Source organism: Delphinus delphis, chromosome 3 (genome assembly GCF_949987515.2).
Source record: "Delphinus delphis chromosome 3, mDelDel1.2, whole genome shotgun sequence".
Classification (NCBI taxonomy): Eukaryota; Metazoa; Chordata; class Mammalia; order Artiodactyla; family Delphinidae; genus Delphinus; species Delphinus delphis.
Genome location: NC_082685.1, coordinates 140,593,972 through 140,617,610, shown reverse-complemented (window position 1 = coordinate 140,617,610; position 23,639 = coordinate 140,593,972). Strand labels below are relative to the sequence as shown.

At 40.1% G+C, this 23,639-nt stretch overlaps 1 protein-coding gene across 5 annotated transcripts in view; it reads right to left on the bottom strand.

The window, feature by feature from the left end:
* The window catches only part of DAB2 (DAB adaptor protein 2), a 52,849-nt gene that overhangs the window by 13,788 nt on the left and 15,422 nt on the right, over positions 1–23,639 (bottom strand). For all 5 annotated transcript variants that reach the window (XR_009519017.1, XM_060009553.1, XM_060009554.1 and 2 more), the window contains exons 2-9: positions 8,889–9,081; positions 7,533–7,672; positions 6,731–6,829; positions 4,909–5,040; positions 4,342–4,422; positions 3,882–3,908; positions 3,580–3,633; positions 3,134–3,196 (exon numbers count right to left, since the gene is read on the bottom strand). Coding sequence is in view for 4 of the 5 variants with exons in the window: in XM_060009553.1 (XP_059865536.1) it covers positions 3,134–3,196; positions 3,580–3,633; positions 3,882–3,908; positions 4,342–4,422; positions 4,909–5,040; positions 6,731–6,829; positions 7,533–7,672; positions 8,889–8,979 (687 nt within the window). In the remaining variant the exon portion in view is untranslated. The remainder of the gene's footprint in view (positions 1–3,133; positions 3,197–3,579; positions 3,634–3,881; positions 3,909–4,341; positions 4,423–4,908; positions 5,041–6,730; positions 6,830–7,532; positions 7,673–8,888; positions 9,082–23,639) is intronic.

The following is a 23,639-nucleotide window of genomic DNA, read 5'->3' as shown; positions in this document are numbered from 1 at the left end:
GGTCTTTAACAATCAAAAGGTAGGACAAAATGTATTATGAAAGCTTGTGATTGTAATATTTATTCATTTATTATGAGCCACCTCTGGGTTAGAACAGTTGGGTGTTCACAGCTGGTAGAGTTCTCCTTCATTTACTTCAGAAGAAGTCCTTAGGACACCAAACAGGAACCACAATGTTAGACTTCTGAATAGTCACCCTATAAGTAAAATGTATAAGGCTCTCCTCAGGTTGAGGTCGTTGTTAATCCAAGATTAAGAGTCTGATTCATAGACTACAACTGAAAGATGTAAGACTTCTCGTCCACCCCCTTGGTCAGCATTTCTTTAATTCTCTGCTGTACTGTAAACACTGCATCCACTTGGCCGTCATGTAAGCACCTGAGAGACAAGAACTGAGCATGAAATATAGTCCCTGCTGTTAAGGGGCTCCAGTAAGAGGGTCAAGCAGGCAACCAAGAAGGTGTGTCTGCACAGACAAGGTTTAAAATACTAAGTTCTAGACTAGCTCTTCTGCAGGTAGCTCATCTTGCCTAATCATTCCAGCCTACCAAATCCTGGACCTCCTTACTCAAAGCCTTCAGTGACTTCCTGCTACTCCCCAGTATTAAAATAATCTCCATTAGCCAGACTTTCAAAATGACCCACCAGGAGACCTCGTTTACTTTTAGCCTAACTACTACTCTACTTTCCTACATACTTCAAAGACCCAACTCAAGTTCAGGTTCTTTACAAAGCTTTTTCCCATTGATCCTTCTATTTCAGCTTCACCTGTGCCCACCCATGGCATCTTACGTATATATGACACTGTGCTTTGTGCCCTGATACCCATCCCCATACCAGATTTAATGGGGAAACCACACTTTATGTTCTTTTCATAATAACTATGCTTTCAAACGGTCAAGTTTTTAAAGTTAGAGATCATGTCTTTTTGGTCTTTTTTTCTTTCCTGTTTTTTTTTGAGATACAGTATGGAAGAATATTGTTCAAGTTGTTTGGCGAAAAAAATTACATTCTAAGGTATGTTACTTAGTTTGCAACATGAGCTTTACTTGAAATGCAGAAAACTATTTTGTATAAATGTTGGGGGAAGGGTAGCTGGGTTAGGGAACCACTAATAAGGTCTAGCTAATTTAGATTTCTGCCTTTCTTCATCTCTTCCAGAGCAACTGATGTGAGATTTCAAACTTTTTAAACATGCTGGTTTTATCAAGTAGAGATAAATCTATTTCGTGACCTATGAATATGGAGTCAGTATGTAAGAACACACTGGCAAAGTCTAACTAGCACATAATTAGCGCCATTAGCATTCTTTTACTTATCAGATACCATCACTTTGATGGTATTTATCATTTTAATTTATTGTTAGTTTAGCTAAAACTTGCCTTTTATTTCAACAAGCCAAAAATTCTTAGAATGCGTAAGGTCTCATAATAATGAGACTCAAGATTACTCGTGTTGTTTTCCATTTCCTTTTTTAGAACTTTCTAGAAGTCTACAGAAGCAGATTAAACAGTCAGTGCCTCCTTGCCTATCCCACTGGAATTCTACATCATAGCTTGAGTGTTTTGATCTCTTTTAATATACTACTGGTTTCAATGTCAGTAATACTTGGAATGAAGGTCATTCAGAAGTCAATTTACTTTGGGAAGGGAGCTACTCACGGAGGAGGGGCAAAGTTGCCTAGGAATCAAAAAACCTCAGATCTACGATGGACCTGTCAGGATTATCAAATCTGGTATTTCAAAAAGTTTATCCTTACAATGGTAACAAATGTTACGAAAAACATTTTATGTTTTACAGACAAACATAAGGTTTTACAAAAAGTTTTACAGACAAACGAGTTAGGACTCACTACTTGAAAGAACATTAAATGGGCTTCTCTAATGCGGGCTTTTTAGGATCTCTAAGCGCTATATTATGCATTGTGATTCTCATAAAAGGAGGGGTAGAGAAGAGGGTCTGCAGTCCCTGCTCCTACCCGTCTCACTGGGCCTGGGCATTTGTGTGAAATCGCATAGGCATGCCATTCTCTGCAGTACTCCAGCAAGTGAGACTTTTAGTCCTCAATCTGCTGCTGCTTTAATTCCTATGACCCTCTTGGTCACAGAGGCTTGCTTGAGAATTCCCTGATATAAGTGACCCCTAGAGAAACATTCTCCCCAACGTTCTAGACTGATACCCTTTATGTCTAGTTATTGCCTTCTCATCTTTTATGTTCAAGTCCAGAAACTCACTTACTCAGAGGCATTACCTGAACCTCTAAACTGGATAAATACCTTGTAAGTAACATCAACTGTTAGGCTTTGTGATAAGTTTTAATGTTGGTCCCCCTGCTAGACAGTAAACTCCATGATGTCATTGACATTGTGCCCTGCAAACAGCAGGTACTCAAGAAACTGTTAAATAAATAAAATAAGTTGTAAGAAGTCATTCAAAATTACAGGCAATTTCACTTGAGGACTGTTTTGGAAGGTCTGAGACTTAGGCTTAAGCCTTGAAACTGGACCTCTGCTTGGGTAAATGAGAGTTTTTTTGAATCACCACTTCCTTATTTGGAAAGAAAACTACTGCTCCATTCTCACAGAGTTGTTACAGATCAATCAATAATAAGACTTGATATACTACAATATCCTGTAAAGGATGAGCAACTTTTTTAACAAAGACAAGCTTTGGTTAAATATAACTGAGCCTCTTGTTTTAAGTCTTATTTTACACCAAGCTTATGCTGCTAAATCACAACAGAAAGAATAGAAAAAAAAAAAAAAATAATGAAGAGGCCAGGAGTCTATACAATTAGTCATCTAACAAACATGTTTCCTTCAAGTAGGCTTACATCAAGGACTAATATTCAGCTCCTCCTTCTGATCCTAAGTAATACCCAGATGGACTACATTGCCTGACCTATTGCTCAGATTTAACTTCTAAGCAATATTAATGTATCTGAAGTAGTGCTGATAGGCTCCCGTGGTGACTTAAGATGCAAATTTGTTCTAGTAGCCATTTACACTTTATGCAGAAAAATCAGCAGTCACCTTCCAAGTTTCAATGAGATGCTCAAGATTTCTGGTTAATTGCCAGTTTGAGTTATAGATGTCATTTCCATTACATTGCAAATTTAAAAACAGACACTTACTGTTGGACTACTTAGGTCAGGAGGTGTAGACATGTCCCCAAACAAATCCATCTGGTCAACACCCTTAAAAAAGTATTTTGATTAGATTCAGATGTGTCTATTAAAAAATATGATTTTGTATATTGTTGTAATTGTTTCCTAAACTAAAGTTTAGGAAAATAGTTGTCACAACTGGATTTTCACTTAACTAATACAGATTTGATATTAGGTTATTTAGGTCAGGAAGTGTAGACAAGTCCCCAAACAAATCCACCTGATGTACACTTTTAAAAAAGTATTTGGATTAGATTCAGAGTGTTTACTAAAAAGATCACTTTGTATATTGACATAAATGTTATACTAACAGTTAGGGAAAGAGTTGTCGCAACTGGATTTTATTAACAACATCTTTAGGAAGCAAATCCCATGTTCAGGTAAGTAAGAATCATAAAAAATCACATACGTACCAATTTCAGTTTGCAAGCTTGGTCATCAAGATTCATTAGGGCCTCACTCCCATTCTGAAAAGATGGCAAATATTAAAGGTTTAGTTGGTGAGTCTTCCCTACACAGTTTAATTTCCTAGTGTATTGGCTTGCTAAGAAGTTTAGATTTTGGCACTAGTCATTCAACTGTACATCTTCTATGACCAGAAGGGTCATGAACACATAGTAATAAAACTAGGAGGGAAGCCTGCTTGGGCAGGTGGCAAACAAGGGCTTATACACATCACACGTGCAATTCACGAGAAGTAAAGATGCGGTTTTACCTCTACTGCTTTGCTGGCTTCTTCCATCTAAAAAGAAAGACGCAAATTCAGTGATCTTAGTAAATTATAGTTAAAGAGAATTAAATAAAGGAATAAATATACCTATGGGTTCACAAAGAGAAAGCAAGAGAGAGTCTTGCATATTATTTCTGCCCTACATTCTCCTCCCCTTTTCATATCAATACTGGATTTGAATAGCGTTATTGGACTTGGTAGTCCTGGAATCAATGTGAAGTTTATAGGGAGAAAATACAAGAGTCAGGCACTAGAAATCAGAAGGGCCTAACTATAACATCCAAATATTGCCCTATTGGGAAGAACAAAAATTATATCACTTTCTATACTTTGAAGAGCCACATAGACGCCAACACTCCAGGCAGGCCATGCGTTCACATAATGTTCAGACATGGTCTTGAATGTTGTATTAAGTCTAATAGAGCCTGTATTAGATAGTACTTACCTTTTTCTTTTCTTCTTCCTTTTTCTTTACATTATAGATAACTTGGAAAAGGTCTTTAAGATCAACAACTAGTGGCTCAGCCTGAAGCAAGAGAAAGCATCTTTATCAGAATTTTAATCTTACTATTTTCTTCCCTTTGTCCCCCATCAGTTCTGATTAGTAATGTTTCCTTCCTTTCTCTTAAAGCTCCTTCCTACCCTCCCCTGGTTTGTGGAAGATCACCACCACTCCCACCCCAGCCCTCAGATACATAAAATACTTAGATAAAACAAGAAGCACAATGATAATTTTCCAAGTCCTTTCAAGATTTCTGGGAATAATTGACTATCGTTCTAAAATCAGCAATGATCTTATGAGAAGATCCGTTCTAACAATGCTTGTGCCACACACTACATGGGTATCAATGACATTTAAAGAAGATTCCTTAGACTAATTAAAGATAGTCATCCTCTGAGGTACTGTTTAGTCCTCCTACATCCAATTGTTTCCAGTAAGCTCTCTAGTTGAGAGACACACACTCTCATGTTCAAGTCCCCCTCCAGGTATACCTCAAGGCTTAGAGCTTACCTGTTGCCCTGTTTTTATGGCAAAAAACTGGTGTTGGCCTTCCCCTCCACACACATAACCAAATGCTCGGTTGTCTGTCACATCACGGGCAATGAAAGAAATCTTATTTACTGGGTGTTCATGCTCTATTACCTAAAAAAGGGACATCAAAAATGGTGTATTGAGAAAACTAGAATCTATCTGTAGATTCTCTCTGGAGCACAACTAAGCATCAGATACCAAGGCATATATGAGAAGGCTAAAACATTTGAAGATTTTTTCACTCCTGGTTGAAGGCTACTGCTACATTTATCGTTGCTAGGAAGGGCTCAAAAGGGGAAAACAAAAAACAAAAAACCTAACAACAAAGAGTAGAAAACAGAAATAGAAAGAATGATCCTTCTTAAACTATCTATACTTGATTCTCTCTATCGCAAAGACGTGATGCCACATCGCAAGGAAGGACCGAGGATTAGGAGACCAAGAATTTCTAAAACGAAGATGGAACATATCACCTCTAAAGCATTCCAGGGAGGTCTACTTTCTCAACTCAACAAACTCAAGTGAATAGCATAATTAAGCTAGAGGAGTGTTCACAAGGATCCTTTGACTGCCTCAGACTGGCCAGAGAACCCTCCTAAGTATTATTGGTACAGTTACCCCCAATACATTCTGGAAGTCACCAGATTCTGTCATCAAGTATTTGTCAACATCACACAGATGTCCACGTCATTATACAGGAGTTTCATGTGGCAGGGCTTATTGGTTTAGCAGTGCTTTCCCTGCTATTCCCCTCCCCCGTTTCTCTTGACCCTTTCAAGTAGATGGTAGGGCTCAACTCTTCATGCATATTTGTAGATGCTCAGAATGTGTCTTGACTTTTGTTTCCAAGCACCTAAGACCACTGAAAAGTTTAGATTGGGCATCTTAGGAGGTTTGGGAGTGAGAGAATGCTTGTGTGGGAAAAGTGCCACCATTCTCTGGCAGGCTTGTGAAAACAAGAGTCAAAAGATAAGGGACAGTGGAGACAGCAGTGCATGAGGACAGCAGGGTGGGTGAGCGTGTACCAGGGTTCCAGAGCCCTAAGTTTGACCAATGGATTTTGCATATTAGATAATGGGAATCTCTAGGAAGGGTTGAATAGTAACTTGAGGTCTTCCCACAGTATCCTGATACAATAAACTATTGTGCAGCAATGAAAAACATTTTAAGCAGATGAATCTTATGATGTTATATTGAGTAGAGGGAAAAGAGTCCCAGAAGACTTGAAGTATGATAGCTTTTGATAAGGCCCAAACAAACAAACACAAAATAAGCAAGACTGTTCATGTGATAGAATAAGAGTAACCCCAAAAAATGAGCAAGCTTACATCTATGGGGTAAAGAGGAAGGGAAAAGAGAGAAGGAGAGAAAAAAGAAGATGTGTTTCAGATAGTATTCTGTTTGGTTAGCCAGTAAGTTCACCCGTGACCTTATATTAAAATGAGACCCATACATAGATCTATGATAGCATCACAAGCCAGTGGTTAGAGTTGATCTCGTGCTGTATATCTTGGTCCAAAAAATACCTAACTGATATCCATGGCATACCAGTGTTTAGGTTAGACTTATAGACGTGAGGTCCGCATCTATTATAGGAAAAAAGTTTCAAAATAAAGTATCTTGACCCCTCACCTCCTACCCTATCTGTTTTTTGCCTGTTACTTCTGGAGGAGTGCAGTAATATGTAATTTTTTTTTCCCTACAGAATTTTGAAAAGGGAAAAGGAGAGCTGAAATTTATGTCACAAATTATTTGTCAAACTCAGGTGGTCAGAAAGGTGTCAGTGAAAGTGAATTCTCACCCCAGTTTTCTCATCAATGATTTTTATTCCAGAAAGAGAAATGTTGACCCAGATCCTTTGTTTGTGTTGTCCCTGAGACCGAGCAGCTGCCGCCATTCCCTGATGAAATTGGGAAAACAAGAAAAATCTAGTTAAAAGAACGCTATGATGCTTCTGACTCTCAAATTTTAAAAGGCAATCAGCTTTGTTTTCAGCTTGGTTTACCATCTATGAAAGGATTAGGCATCTTTCATAAGAGACAGCAGGATGAAATAGAAGGCATTGAGCCAGGCAATTACTAGTCAGCTCTGTGAACTTGGACAAGTCCTCATTCCCTTGGCCTCCAAACAGTCATTGGCAAAGACAAGAAGACTGGACCAGAGATCTTCAAACATATTCAAAGATGTTCCTTCTAGGCCTTGTCTTATTTAATGAGTATCACTTCCTTAATTAGTTTCACAGCATGGCAATATTAGAATTTAAAATTTTAAAAAAACCAAAGGGCTAACACTAAAGAACACCAGTTTCGAAGCCGACTCCTGAATTTTACCTGAATACTTCCAGGCTCAGAAAGTTGGTCTTCTCAAAGGAAAAGGCATCTAGGGTCCTGCTACACTTGATTAAATCAGGTCTCTAGACAGCACTCAATATATGCAAACAAACCCATGGCTTCTCATAAAATGCAGCACCGCTGGATCAATTACGTGATTAGAAAAGTTTTTCTTTCAAATAATTGAGATATAGGTAAATACAAACTCCTAATATCATTTCCTCTGCTGCGTATTTGCTTAAGATAGAGACAAAGTATGTTTTTCCCCTTTACCTTTAGTTTCATCATAGAATCTTGGCTCATTTTATCCCCTCTTGCATCGGGCACATCATCAATGCCGATTAGCTTGGCCTTGTATTTCACACCATCCCCTTTGAATCTGGCCAAAAGATATTCATCTGTCTTTTCAGTGCCTGAGAAAAGAACGAAATAGAGGATAAAGTTTATAAATGTATTGAAATATCAGCCCCAGGTATGACCAAATATGCCCCAGGATCTAAAAATCTGAGTAGTAAATATCTTGATTATTCTACAATTGATCAAATATGCAATATTCTACCCTTATCCTTACTTCCTTTGAGTAAAAAAAATCACACTGTGTAAAACTGTGTATGGCATTGGGGCGGAGAGAAAATAAACTCTTAAAGCTGCAGCCTGGGGGCTTCCCTGGTGGTGCAGTGGTTGAGAGTCCGCCTCCCGATGCAGGGGACGCGGGTTCGTGCCCCGGTCCGGGAAGATCCCACGTGCCGCGGAGCGGCTGGGCCCGTGAGCCATGGCTGCTGAGCCTGTGCATCCGGAGCCTCTGCCTCTGCAACGGGAGAGGCCACAACAGTGAGAGGCCTGCGTACCGCAAAAAAAAAAAAAAAAAAAAAAAAAAAAGATGCAGACTGGGCTGAGTTATGGGAAACTTACGGGAATATGTGAGATGGGATTGGGGGATATTCTTCAGCATAGTTTTAAAAATATTTTTTAAAAAGAATATAAGGAGGATAATACTTTTTTTTTTTAATGAAAGGAAAACAAGCCACTGCACAATTTACTAGCATCTTTGAACTGTCAATAAAGTGAAAGAGAATTGTGGGTAAATTCCCTTGGAAATAACTAAGACAATTATCCATCTTTAGAACTTCTTCTGCTTCTCTTCTCATTCCCATTTCTAAAGCGTGGACATGAAAGGCAAGGAAATCACAGCATATTCTCAAACTATGAATGATTAAGGATGCTGACACTTTCTAGTGGTACTTCAGGTCAAAAGAAGAGGGTGTCATAAAATAAAGATCTTGATTTTTTATAAAACGGCTACTTCAGTAAAGCAAAGTGGTATATAGGTTACTGAAAGATAACCATGTAATACTTGATAGTTGCATTTCCCAATTGAACAAGATGTATGAAAGCTTCCCAGCAGGACCCAAATTGGTGCAACCACAGAGTTCAGAGATACGTCTTATGGTATATGGATCGGACCAATCTCCTCTGCCAAAGTCTTACTTTCTTGTTTAGGAAAAGTTGACACTTGGCTGAGATTGAATTAAGGCAAGGGCCAGCTCTTACTTTGCCTTGAACGTCACACTTCGTCACTGGTAACCACCACTAGCTCCCCTCATTGGCCTCAAGAGGACCTCTCCATACCTTTCTTCTTTTCCTTCTTTGACGGTGCCTTTGGTGCGGCCTGTTGGTCAGGCTGACCATTAGTTGCACTTGTTTCTGCTTCGTTAGACATGGCAAGGAGGCAGACAGCCAACTCCAGCACCAGCAGACACTTAGTGACACCCAGTGATCCCCGATGGAGACGTCTCAAACAAACATAACCTGCTGCAGACACCTGTGGGCAGAGTTTAGAGGCATAATGAGATCATAACATAGCAAACCCAGACTTTATGTCCTAATAGGCCCACAACCCGTGATTTGGGAGCGTAGTTCTTCAGACTCATTTTGTTCTTTTTTCTCTGTTAGACTGAACTCTGACAGCAGGGGAGTGGGTAGGACTGTTTCCTTTGTAGTTTCCAAAATACCAAGAGGGTATTTACCAGATGTTTCTTTAAGTAGTTGATATCTGATAACATTTAGTGTGATTATAGGTACAAACTATTGATACTATGTATGAAATAAAAAAGCTACAAGGATATATTGTACAGCATGGGGAATATAGCCAATATTTTATAATAACTATAAATGGAGTATAATCTTTAAAAACTGTGAATCACTCTTGTACATCTGAAACATATAATACTGTAAATCAACTATATCTCATTAAAATTTAAAAATAATGTTATTATCTAGCTCAGAAATTCATATCGGAACTTTGGCATAAAAATGTAGTATTAAAGATAGGGATCAAAACGTGTCACACGTAGATGAATAAGTTTTCATAGCAAAGTTTAAATAAATTGAATGCTGAGCTGAGAAGATTGCAACTGGCATCTGAAATTGGGCATTAAAAATTCTGGTTCCTGGGCTTCCCTGGTGGTGCAGTGGTTGATAGTCCGCCTGCCGATGCAGGGGACACGGGTTCGTGCCGCGGTCCGGGAAGATCCCACATGCCGCGGAGTGGCTGGGCCCGTGAGCCATGGCCGCTGAGCCTGCGCGTCCGGAGCCTGTGCTCCGCAACGGGAGAGGCCACAACAGTGAGAGGCCCGCGTACCACAAAAAAAAAAAAAAAAAAAAAATTCTGGTTCCTCAAAATATCATGTAACTATATAGAGAGTGATGAGCAGAGTTATGAATTTTGTCTTATTCATAGATAAATATTTTTTAAGTATTAAGATTCTGCACATGATCTCCAGAGCTATCTAAGCACTGTATTTTGAAAGCCATCCATTTTTGACACTAACGCACATATCAGGGAAAGAATAGATTTTTGGGGTGTCTCATTGTACATATCTTGTGCTATTATTTAGTATTACTATCCTCAGAACCCTTTGGTATGTGCTCCACAAAGCTCCCCTATGTATCACGGTAGGTAAAACAAAAAAAAGTCGTCATTGCTAGCACACAGAAGTCAAAACTAACATTTCAAAAGGTTCTTTCACCTCCCAGGAGTGAAAATTTCTACACAGCTCCTGAGAGCGCTAGGAAAGGTTAACTTTCGATGTGAACTGAAGACTAAAGCAAAGAAAAGCCACTCATGGTGTTGTAATCCTGTGAAGACCATGAATGGGCTGGTACATTCATCTTACCCCCAAAAGCTCTCTTCATTTTTTATAATCTTAATAGTCTTTTAAAATACATACATACACAATTACACAAATCTGTATATGATTAATGTTATCTGAATTATTTCATTTGAAGATTTAGTCATTAATTTTTTTTATTAAAAATTTAAAAAAAAATTTTAAATATTTATTTATTCATTTTGGCTGTGCTGGGTCTTCGTTGCAGCATGTGGGATCTTCGTTGTGGCATGCAGGCTTCTTAGTTGTGGCATGCAGATTCTTAGTTTTGGTAAACATGCAGGATCTAGCTTCCCGACCAGGGATCGAACCCGGGCTACCTGAATTGGGAGCATGGAGTCTTACCCACTGGACCACCAGGGAAGTCCCATTAGTAGTTAATTTTGCCCAAAGACACCTGACTGGTAGGTGGCTGGGGAGGCAGTCTATTTACAGGTGAAGACTATAGGGGACTCATAGCCTTATTTACTCAAGATTTAGTTGGGGGCCAGGCACTATTAGCCCTTTAACTGTATTAACTGCAGAACGTTCACGGTAACCCTATGAGTATTATGATACAGTATTATTTCACTTTTCCAGAGGGAAAGCCAAGGCACAGAGGTTTTAAACAACGCAGCTGCTAAGTTGAAACCAGGTCTCCAACCCAGGCTGTCTGGCCCCAAGCCAGAGTTCCTTAAACACTACAGTGATGAGTCTCACATGGGAAGCCTCATGTTCGCTACAGAGATGCTCTATTATATACTTATAGTGCCCCTCACCTCCCCCCCAAAAAGATACATCCAAGTCCTAACCCATGAACCTTTGTATGTGACCTTATCTGAGAAAAGGGTATTTGCAATTGTCTTTAAGTTAAGGCTCTTGAGACGGGATCATCCTAGATTTAGGGAGTGTCCTAAATTCTGTAACAAATGTCACTATAAAAGAAAGGCAAAGGGAAGTTTGAGACACAGAGACACATGGAGGAAGTGATATGAAGACAGAGGTAGAGATGGGATTGATACACCTACAAATCAGGAACGCCAAGGACTGCCAACGTCCACCAGGTGCTAAGGGCGAGGCATGGAATGAGCTCTCCCTCAGAGCCTCCAGAAGGAATGAACTCCAATGACACTTTGATTTGGGGGCTTCTGGCCTCCAAGACTGTGCGAGAATATATTTCCGTTGTTTCAAGTGACCCAGTTTTTTGTAATTTGTTATGGCAGCCCTTGGAAACGAATACACCACCTCTATTTTGTGTGCCTTGGTTGGCTTCATGGTTCCAAGATTTATTTCCTGACAACATGATAAATCTCTTTGTCATATCCACACTCTTCTAATGTCAGGAAGCCAATAATCATTTTCTTAATTTCAGAAAACGTATCCCAAATCAAGAGGATATTTGCCCACATTAACAATGTCAGGAGGTGAGATAAGCTCTGATCTAAGGAGACACATCAACATTCATCCTCCTGCATCCTCACCTTCTCCCCAGTGGGCCCTTTCTTTTATCAGTGGCTCATCTTATCTTAGAAATAAGGAAAACACTTCTGTGCGACCCTGTAGTCCTCCAGTTATCATCTTATGATCTAAACATCTAAAATTGATGGGCACTTACCCTCCACCTTTTCCTATCCCCTTCCCCTCATAGGACTGTTCCTCTTAACGTTAGTCGCAGGAAGTCAACTTCAGCTGCTAATGGCTCTCTTGACCAAATCCAATTACTTCGCTTTCATCCTTTTGGGGGTATCCGACTGCATGCATCAGATACCTACACCTCTTTGAGAGCCCTTTTCCCACCATTTTTTGCTCCCATGACCACCCTGAAGCTCCAGTCCATGGCTTGTGTTTATTGAATTGGGATAATCCGGATTTTTGTTGTTAAATGATGAAGCCCCCTAAATTTTAGAATAACATTGAAAGATTTCCTACTTAATCTTGGGGCTCCCCTTGCATTTAGGACAAAGATTGAGACTTTTTCACTTTATATATGAGACTCAAATATTTTACCCCTACTTATCTTCAACATTCTTCTCTTTCATTCTTGGATAGAAACCCCAATACTTCTCATTTCTTTTAGAAAACATTTTGGTTTTGACTCCTTCCCTTTTCAAATTAGCATAGCTCCCTTTTCCCCCATTTTCCTGCCCATCCCAGTTACCTATTTGTCCCTGAAGACTTTCCCTTCCTCCCCTCCAATTCTGGCTGGAAAGTAACCTGGCATAAGAGTTTGTCACCCACATTTGAAGCTGATACCATACTTTTCTGTAGCATACATATTATTTCTGAGAAGAAAAGACTTACTAGCTCATTAAACATGGGAAGTTTTGTCCTAAAGTGACAGTATTTTAATGGAATTTGAGAAGCGCCACAGAGCACTTTGAGGGGGCTTGAGGGAGGGAATGGTGTGCGGTTTAGTCATAAAGGTGATACAAGATGTAACAACCTTATAACTCAAAACCAGCATCAAATCTGGTGTCGGCAGACAGGGCCAAAATGGAAGAGCTCTAAAGTGAGTGGTGCTACCTTGGTTTTACAGCAAAAAATTTCTCTTGTTAGATACTGAACTACAACTTTTCACAGCACTGGGATTATTTTAAGGTACTTGGTATCTTTTGACTATATCCTTTCACTGTTGGGGATGAGCAGTTACAAGGGGCAAGGGAGAAAAAAGTAGGGAGAAAAGGTTTCTTTAGCATCTTAGCTTATTCCTTGAAGAAAATGGATGTGTATGGTGGGTTGTAATAGCCAAGGGCAGGTCTCCATTGTAGGCCATACAATTTAAAAGGTATCCATGCTCCCTGAAATGACTGGAAGGTAGATTCTGCCCATAGGCTCCAAGACTCAAAAATAAATCCCCTTACAAAGAACCATTAAAGTTTATCGAAAAATTTTAACAGAAGTGTACATCCAGTTATGTGTGTACCAGAGTGATAAACATTCTTTCTCCACAGGTTTAAAGAGAACAGATTTCCCAAATGTCCAAGTTACCATTTGACATGTGGTAGACAGAAGTCTTGCTTCCAGACTTAGGTCCCTCCGTAGGAATCATCAACTTAAATCCAATGTTTAAAATTCAAATGCATAATCCTTCCAACAATGTTACAGAATTGTCAGCTGTGCTCATAAAACCTTTGGCAGGTTTTAAAATGAACTGATTTTTGGAAAGGCTTTGGGCGTGAAAAAGGGACCTGGGGGCCAAAAGATGCCCTACCATTTCCCGTGACTGCTTTCCCAAACCTAGGCATTGCTGAAGGAAGTGTCTAGATTGCATTAAGCTAAGGGATTTTTTAATAAAGGGGAACAAGTGGGTGTTGGACAACCAGCAGGTCTAGTCCTTCTCATTCACTGGGTTTAGTCCCAGGGACTCTTCTGGTCAAGGACCAAAAACTAATCAGGAAACAGACACACAAGGGATGTTATCATAAAAAAGGGATTACTAATTAAAGTTCAAAAACATATACAAAAGGTCACACGAACAGCTCGCCATCATTTTTGACTCCTTTTTAAGGCCTAATATAGAATAGAAAGTTGTAAATGAAACTATGCTGAGTCAATAAAATTAGCTTCATTTGAGTGAAGATATCTAACTTGGATTTTGGACTTAATACAAACCATGTGGGGACTTGCCCTTTCCATGGCACAAGAATCAGATGACCGGGAGAGATTCTGCAACACGTTTTTTTTGGATTTCTGAGAAGGCTCTGAGAAATGTATACCAGAAGACTGTGTGAGTCATCTTCAGATGACTATGTCCTTTGCACTAGAAAACAATCTGCTATAGTTTATTTAGCACTTAAAGTGATTCATGCAATCACTTTGGAATACTCAGAAGGGACAAATTTGTGTAGGGACCAATTTGGCTGGTGCCTCCTTATCCCTCCTTACCTTTTCCACCAATAGGAGTGTATTGGTATCAGCAATGATTCTAATTAATGATTACAGCGTTCTAAAGCAATATCATGACACATGTTTGCCACCTCCCTCCCAGTCTATCTTTTCACCTATTATCCTGAGCAGAGAGATATTTTCTTGGTCAGGTTCAATGCTGGTAAAAGGAATAACTTGAGTTAAGAACTTATTTAACGGTAGCCCCATTCCACAAATGGTAGAGGACTTGTTTTTAATGTTAAGGGGGATGGCACAAACACCTAACCTACCAAGTCCTTAAAACACTTACCCTGGCAGCTCTATGGAATAGACTGTGTATCTATTTTATGAATACTGAAATGGACTCGGTAACACAAGATCAACCACTAATAAGTCGCTGGGCTCAAACTGAACATGATCTGTGTTCCCTTTCCTACTATATATGCTGCTGCACTTAACTTTTTTTTTTTTTTTAATTCCACTGATTTTAACCTGTATTTTTTCAGCTGGTCTCAAAGTCATAAGCCCATTGACTTTAACATATCAATTAACTTTCCGGACAGAGCCACGTAAAATAGACACAGGAAAGCGAGTTAAGGAGAATCAAGAACAAAGCAACATAAATGTCTTTGCTAGTGTCCAGCACTTTGTACAGGTCAGAAATGTGCTTTCTTGTCCTTTGGAACTTTATGCCTGTCTCAGCTGAGCTAATGAACTAGGACATGTGAAATATTAACCGCTAGGGCAGATCTCGAGGTCCAAGAGGGCAGCAAACAGCCTTCACCACTATCTTCAAAGTAGCCTTTTGAGAATAAGGGACCTTGCCAGAAATGATGCAGCCAAGTTTCTGGTATTTGATGTAAAGCTACTCTCCTTTAACTGCTTGACTTTCTATGCTTTTAGGAAGGTTGATTCTTCTCCGCAAAGGCCAAGTTGACAGTAGACAGTAAGATTTTTGCAGCCTATTTAACTGGGGAAATAAGATTATGTTAACACACACTGAAAAGGAGTCCTTACGAGATTTTCTTGTAAATGCTGACGCTGCTGTAGGGGCCTCAGGAACAAAACATGCCTGAGTCAAGGAGGTATACACTAGTTACGCATTTACAGAGAGCACGTACCATTGCTGTTAACCCCTAGGAAGGATGCTGCAGGACTGATAGGACCTATAAAGCTCTGAACCAGAAAATTTTCCCCTATTTTTGGAATCAAGTCAGACCAGAGTTAAGAGTTCCTCAGACAGGTCATTCTGCGTAGAGGTGAGATAGTGTAGCAGCTCAGAGTTCAGGCTTAGAAATCTTACATACTGTCACTACTTGCTAGCACAGTGGCTTGAGGCAACTTATCTAATATTCATTTCTCCACCTGTAAAATGGGAATACAGCTTGCAGAGTTGTTATAAACATCAGTAAGGACTGATGTAGAGACCTCAGTGCCTCGCAGACAGAAAGCGCTCAACAAATGGCAGCTGCGATTAAATCACAGCTAGGTTTCATGGACACTGTGTCGTGTAGGCAGTCTTGTGTTGTAGCCAACACTGCTCTCCCACAGCAAGTGTTTAAACGATTTTAGAACAAGCAGGGCCAATAGGTGAACAGCTAGTAAGAAGAAACACTGTTAGAGCCACATCCTGTCCAACTCTGGCTTCTGTGACTAAGGTAGGTCCTGACAGGAACAGGACTGTGGGCATAAAAACTACTCTAAGTTATGCAGAGAGGCCTGCTCTAATGAATCCTGAGTCAAATCTCAGCCTACATCGTTACCACTGGCAGTTGAGAAGGTCTACCTCACACCCCCTGGGGAATTTTATGTGGAGCTCTTAAGACGCTGAAGTCCATGTCACACCCAGATCCGTTAGTTCAGAATCCATGAAGGAAGAGATGCAGGCACCAATATATTTTCAAGATTCGCAGATGATTCTAATGTACCGACAACTTTGAGGTACAGTAGTCTAACTTCCATAATCCTTTGTCCCCTTAAAGAAATACCAAGTGGGTTAGACTACTGAGCTGGAAGAGACCTGGGGAATAATTTGGTCATACCCTTTCATTATAAAGATTAGGGAACTGAGGGCAAGGAAGAGTATATAACTTGTCTAACTGTTAAACAGCTGGTTGTGGATAAGAGTTGGTACCAGGAGAAATCTAGATCCTAAAATGAGACTGTAGTGTCTTATTTCTGGAGATGTACGAGTCAGCTTTTTGTTTTGTTTTGTTTTTGTTTTTTCGCGGTACACGGGCCTCTCACCGTTGTGGCCTCTCCCGTTGTGGAGCACAGGCTCCGGACGCACAGGTTCAGCGGCCATGGCTCACGGGCCCAGCCGCTCCGGGGCATGTGGGATCTTCCCGGACTGGGGCACAAACCCGTGTCCCCTGCATCGGCAGGCGGACTCTCAACCACTGCGCCACCAGGGAAGCCCGAGTCAGCTTTTTTTTAAAACTGTGTTTTAAGAAGGCTGTACAAGGCCCATGATATAGAGACTGAACCAAGAACACCTCCCATTTAGTAGATATACCAAGCCAACAACAAGAAGATAATTTAGCAGAATAGTTTGAACATGGACTTTCATAGATGTTTTCTGAACCAAAACAGAAAAAGGATTTTATGTGGTCTAATGATACATTGTCACTGGATTCTCTTTTGCCTATGTAGCTGGAGTCCTGCTTGGTCAAACTGGCTCATTAATGTTAATTTGGCTGCTTGGAAGAAAGTATTTGGCTAGGTTTGAGATGCAACCCACAGATCAAAGAATTCACATTATTTCAGTACATTCTCTACTATTCAGGGCTTGGCCTTTTAGTGGGTTTTTTTTTGTTGTTGTTGTTGTTTTTAAAGCACGATAGGAAGTTTGAGTTCTTGAGTTGGCAACTTCCAACTTCCAATATTCTTTTTTTTTTTTTTTTGCGGTACGCGGGTCTCTCACTGTTGCAGCCTCTCCCGTTGCGGAGCACAGGCTCCGGACGCGCAGGCTCAGCGGCCATGGCTCACGGACCCAGCCGCTCCATGGCATGTGGGATCCTCCCAGACCGGGGCACGAACCTGCGTCCCCTGCAACGGCAGGCGGACTCTCGACCACTGCACCACCAGGGAAGCCCTTTCCACTATTCTTGACTCATTATGACCTCTCCTAATTTTGTATTCACCTCCACCCATTTTGTTTTTAAAATAACTTTTTATTAGGAGTATCTCCTAACAGGGCCTAAAGAATAGTCATCATAATAAAAGTGTTTGGGAGAGTTTAAGGCTTTAAGAAGGAGCTTAATGTTATCTGAATGAAGGCCCATTCTCTAGACTGGGCAATGCAGCAGATTCACTAGAAATGTCTAAAAATAGCTCACTAGTCTAACTGAAGTATTATTTACCATCAATTTTGCAATCACATTACTTAGTTGTTTCAGTGCCATGACTGTTATTTTGAACACTTTACTAGGGTTAGAAAAAGTAGAATGTGCAGATTCACAATTAGAGTATGCTCTAGCCTCTTGGCAAGCTGGGCACAAGTTAACATGCTTGTATGAACAAAGGCATAGCAGACTGATTCTAGAATCTCTCCTTACACCTAATCAAACTCTAAGAGAGAACGTACTGTTGGAATATCTCTGCGGTCGTTGGGCTGTGTGGAATTTTTGTGAATACAGACACATGAAGCTTGGGGTTGGATTAATTGCCATGAGAGAGTATACCCATCTCAACTTTAACATCTCAGCTAATCGTTCTACCCCAGTTTTTGAGTATGACTTCCTCCAGCTTAGACTGAACAGAATAGGAAAACTGAAATCCAACTTTATCCTTTAGCTCCCGTCTACAAAGGGAAGGAAGTGACATTGATACTTTGGAGATTTGAAAATCATGTTTGTGCCACTGCTTTACATTGCTAGCATTGGATCATTTGGGGTAGCTGTGGTAACCCTGACACCAGGGACCATTTGGACTGGCTCAACTAGGCTATGGTACATGTGCTCTGTATATCTCGAGCGAGTTGGGCAGGGTGATGTAGTGGGTGCAACTTGACATGGAAAAGAGAATGGGGGATTTCTGGTCTAGTGTGCAGTGTGCTTCAACCTAGATTTACCAGAGCTCTGCATTTGGTGGTTATTGGGCCCTGATCCCCCTAACGATGTGGTATTTGTTCCTTATCTGTTGCTATTGTCCGTTTTTCACTTGTCCCTCAGGAGCTGTGTGGGGAAGAGAGATTGGTAAGGTAATGACTGCATCCTTGAGTGAAGTTCATAATATTAAGTATCATCTTGAACTACCTTATTAGCTGCTTCTCTTTCTATTAGTGAGCTACCAAGTCACCTATGGAAGGAGCTAGGAGTGATTCCCTTTAATTCTAGGAAAGGCTATTAGGAATCCATTGTTCTGGGGGAAAGGATAGTGTGGCTTTTGAGGGGGTAGGAGAGGCTTGACAAAGGCTGACGATCTAGTGGGTAAATATGTATACCAAGCCAAGACATTTCTGGGAAATGGCCAGTGGATTGAAGTGGTCCAACATGGGGTGGTGTGTGTGGGCAGAGATGGGAGGGAGGGGTGGAAAAACTCCTTATGTCTGAGGAACGGGTAGAAGACAAAACGTCTAGACTCAAGACCTGGGCTCAAATGTCAGGGTTCCCATCGAACCCAGCCAAGAAGGTATGTTGGCACTTTGGGCAGGCCTCAGTACCCTGGCTGGTAGGTGATATGTGTGAGCACATTGAACGAGCTGTGTGACTAGAGGGCCTGTGGGGACATGACGGAACTCTGCAGAGCACTTCTCCCCCCACCCTGAGTCACCACTGCAGGACCTGAGAGAGTAGCACCTGCCTCAGTCACCAGAGCACTTGCTTTAGTGGCCAAACCCATCATGGTATAGTGGTAGCACAGTAGCTCACACTGGTGCTGTCATAACGCTGGGAACACCATGCTGACAGTGACAGAAGGGGGTCCTCACCGAGTCTGGTCTAGTTATGAAGCGATAGTAACTAGAAAGTATACCAAAAAAGCAAGTGGAAGGAATAAGATTCTGAAAAGCTAAACGTTCAGAGATAACCAGAATGGGTGGATGGAATAAATCAGTTTTAAAATCTGAGTTTAGAAGAACTCTATTTTGTACTATTAGATGGTAAAGTAGAACCCTATACTTCATTCTGCTTCCCTCCCATCCTAAAGGCAAGGGAAGAGAGTATTCTAAGGATTGAACAATTTATATGAAATATTTTAGGGTTTGAAATTAAAAAAAAAAAAAAGCCAAAACTACTAACATGGAAGCCTCTGGAATTTTTCTATCGCAGGGCCTCTGAGGCAATAATTTGAGAAGCATTATGATACAAAAACACAAAAATACATGATTTTTACTTTGAATTTGGCATCTAAATGTACAGTGGATATTATGCTTGTCCCTTACAGGAAAATGTAGTCAAAATACCAACGAATCAGAATGAGGGAAAAGGATTGTCATTGCACATTTGATTTCTAGGCCAATACACTGACACTATTCCTACCTTCAATAATCTTCCCTCATATCTACGTGTACTTACCCAGCTGACCAGCAAATACTTCATCGTTTTCATGTCTATCCTTCCCAGGTTACTTTAACATACTTCTACCAAAACTCACCCCTCTTCCTAATTCCAAGCTAGTTTTTAAATAAATCATACAAATGAATCTTAGCAGTTTGTTTCCTAGCATGCACAGTATCAAGTTGTGCTTTCTCGTTCCCAAATGAAATAATCTGAATGACGTCAGCCCAGCCATGTAGCAACACCTAGCACATGGACTTCAGGATACACAGTTTATTCATTTGAGCCCCTCTGTGATTTCACCTATGATGCTTGCATATGTAAATCTTAACTGTTAAACATGTTGCACTTTCTACTTGAGTGCCATTACAATAGTCATCTTGAAAGTCCACGTGGATATTAGAAGAGCTCAAGAAAGCACGTTATTTAGAAGCACCTGCATCTTATTTATTTACTTAAAAAATTTGTTTTGCTTCTGTGTCTGGTTTATTTGAGTCAACATAATATTTATGAAGTTCCAGCCATGTTGTGTCTTGTTCATTATCATTGCCATATATCTCATTGTATGAATACACCACAAATTTTATCCACTTTGGAGCTGTGATGAACAGTGCTTCTATGAATATTCTACTACGTATCTTTTGATGCATGTATGTGTGCATTTCTTTTTATTTTACTTTATTTTTTATTGAAGTATAGTTGATTTACAATGTGGTGTTAGTTTCAGGTGTATCTAGCACAGTGATTCAGTTCATATATATATATATATATATATATATATATATATGGTCTTTCAGATTCTTTTTCCTTATAGGTTATTACAAATTATTGAGTATAGTTTCCTGTACTATACAATAAGCCACTTGTATTTTAAACATTAAGCTATAAACAAACATACACTAGTAGAATTATTTTATGATATACCATATCAGGCCATTTTAAAAGCAGGCAAGTCATCTTAAACTTTCCAAAACCAGTGCAAGAAACACTGCTTGATATTTAGTTTCTTCTTTAATAACCTGGCTGAATTATGTTAAATTCCAACGTGGTTTCCGTTCTTAGGCAGAGCCCCACGTTCATATAATCTTCAAAGCCATGGCTTGAGTGTTTCTGTATCTTTCTGTAACTCACGTTTCAGAGATGTGCTGTATTTTGGAGAGTTTAAAGGAAGAAGAATCCAGCTGCCTTGTAACACCTGCACAGAGTAGTCAAACTGAGGTGTATGTAGTAAGTGTGTGTAGACAGTCAGGACTTCTTTTTTGTTACATTTCTGTACATAGACCAAAACCATGAAAAAAGTTATTATACCTATGTAGACCCAACATAAGATGAGTTTAAGTTATTTGATTCTAATATGTTATCTCTGGTTCTGAGTGGCCTTTTCAGTAGAATATGCCCTTTGTTTTCGTGTTCAATCTACCCTTAGAGTTGGTATTAACCTTCCATGAGAGACTTTGCCACTGGCTCCTGTTTCCACGTCTGACACAATCTCTTCTAGTTGGGCAAGATATCTACAGCCAACAGGGCATTTGGGCTTCATCTTCAAGAATGACAATGGCCCTGCTAACCCCATAGATAAGAACAGGTTGTGTTTTTTTTAAAACACTTACTGTTACCTGTGTGCTGAATATATTAACTATCACTTTAAGAATTTTTTTTTTAACCTTTTAAAAATGAACTTTTATTGTAGCCTGAGAAAGATGCTACTGCAAAGTGATTAGTGTAAACTGCCCTAAGGAGGAGAAACAGGAAAAAATGCAAATCTCTGAGAAAAGCCTACTAATAAAAACCATAGATTGAATCACCTGGTTAATTTAGTAGTTACTACAGTGAAATCCACAGAGAAAAACAGAAGCCAAAACATAATTCAATATACGAGTCAAAGGATATCTTCATGATTTAGCTGATTTCCCTTAGAGAAGATTTGGTTGTTTTCAAACAAGATGAAGGAAAAAGGAGTCATTTAAAAATAAAAAGGGGGACTTCCCTGGTGGCCCAGTGGTTGAGAATTTACCCTTCAATGCAAGGGACAAAGGTTTGACCCCTGGTCGGGGAACTAAGATCCCACATGCCGTGAGGCAACTAAGCCAGTGTGCCGCAACTACTGAGCCCACACGCTCTGGAGCCCAGAGCACCAAAACTAGAGAGAAGCCTGTGCGCCACAACAAAGATCCTGTGTGCCGCAACTAAGACCCAATGCAGCCAAACAAATAAATAAGTAAATATTTTAAAAAATAATAAAAATAAAAAGGGACTTTCTATTTATTTGTTGAATTTCAGGTTTACAGAGAACCAGGAACCTGATAACCAGCCCTCTCCCCCCACCCGACACCAGTGCTCTACCATGCCGAAGGTTAGGAAGTCTCCAGAATGCTATCTAAAAGGCCAGGGGAACTCGTCCAGAAGAAATAAGCATATAGGATCATTTGCTTACTTCTTGGTTGCTGGCCAAATTAGATAAGTTAACAGATAAGAAATCCCCAGGTAATTGCAGATTCTGTTAGACAAGGAGAAGGGTGACTCTGCCAACTTCTTTTCTTGCTTCTTGTGGTGATATATTAATTCTACTCATGTACTAAAAATTTAGGAGACAGGTTCCAAAAATGGTCTGAAATAGCTAGCCCACCTGCTTTGAACTTGTGTGCACACAAATACTCTAAGAAGCTGTTGCATGGGACTTTCCTGGCAGTCCAGTGGATAAGACTCCATGCTTCCAACTGCAGGGGGCACGGGTTCCATCCCTGGTTGGAGAACTAAAATCCTGCATGCCATGCAGCCAAAAAAAAAAAAAAAAAGCTACTGCAGAGTGAGATGGACAAAGTGTTGGAAATGCACAAGCATCCTTGAACTTGAACTAAGGTTCACATGCCATCATTATTCTCTCATTTTTTTGGAAATGGTATTGCAGCGGTCCCTGACATTTTTGGCACCGGGGACCGGATTTGTGGAAGACAATTTTTCCACGGAGTTGGGGGGATGGGGGGATGGGGGATGGGAGACGTTTCAGGTGGTAATGAGCGATGGGCAGCGGCAAATGAAGCGTGGCTCGCCTGCCAGCCACTCACCTCCTGCTGTGTGGCCCGGTTCCTAACAGGCTGCAAACTGGTACGAGTCCGCGGCTGGGGGTTGGGAACCCCTGAATTGGACCAAATAAGCACATGGGGATAAGTCAGTGCATTTTTAAACTGAGGGATGGAAAAATTCCATACGGCAGCACATTAACTCATGCTAAATGAAACAGATTTGGGATTTTAATTGCTTCACAGTTGAAGCACCTACATTGAACAATGTATGTAACAAAGTGTTCTAGTTTATCGAAATATCTGTATATGGTTCATTCACTGCAGAGATAGATGAGCAAAGGAAGTTCCAATTACAAGAAAAAATCCTACCACTTAATATCAGACTTTCGCTTATAAAGTCTAAGTAGGTGAGACAGGTTTTGTTTCATGAATTCTATGCATAAATTCATGAGAATGCAACCAAAATTTTACCTGTTACCATCATGTAAGTCATCACCATTAACTGGTCCTCCCTTCCACAAACATGTCTAGACATCTACCTTAGGGATCATGGTGTACAATTGGCAAGTCTGGAAGAGTAATTCAGGGAACCTTGTATCTACTAAAGCCTTCGGGAAAAAGCCACCCCTGTATGATTCCAAACATTAACCATTATTAATCTAAAGAAGGTTTCAGGAAGTCAATTTCTATTCCACCTTTGGCAATCATTTAAGTGATTCTACAAATGAAGTTAAAATAATGGAGGTGGTGTTTCAGAGCACCAAGTTAAGAGTTCTTAGAAAATGAAGATACAGCTTACTGATTTTCTTTCTTAGTTGCAATAATCAAAGAACACAAGGAAAG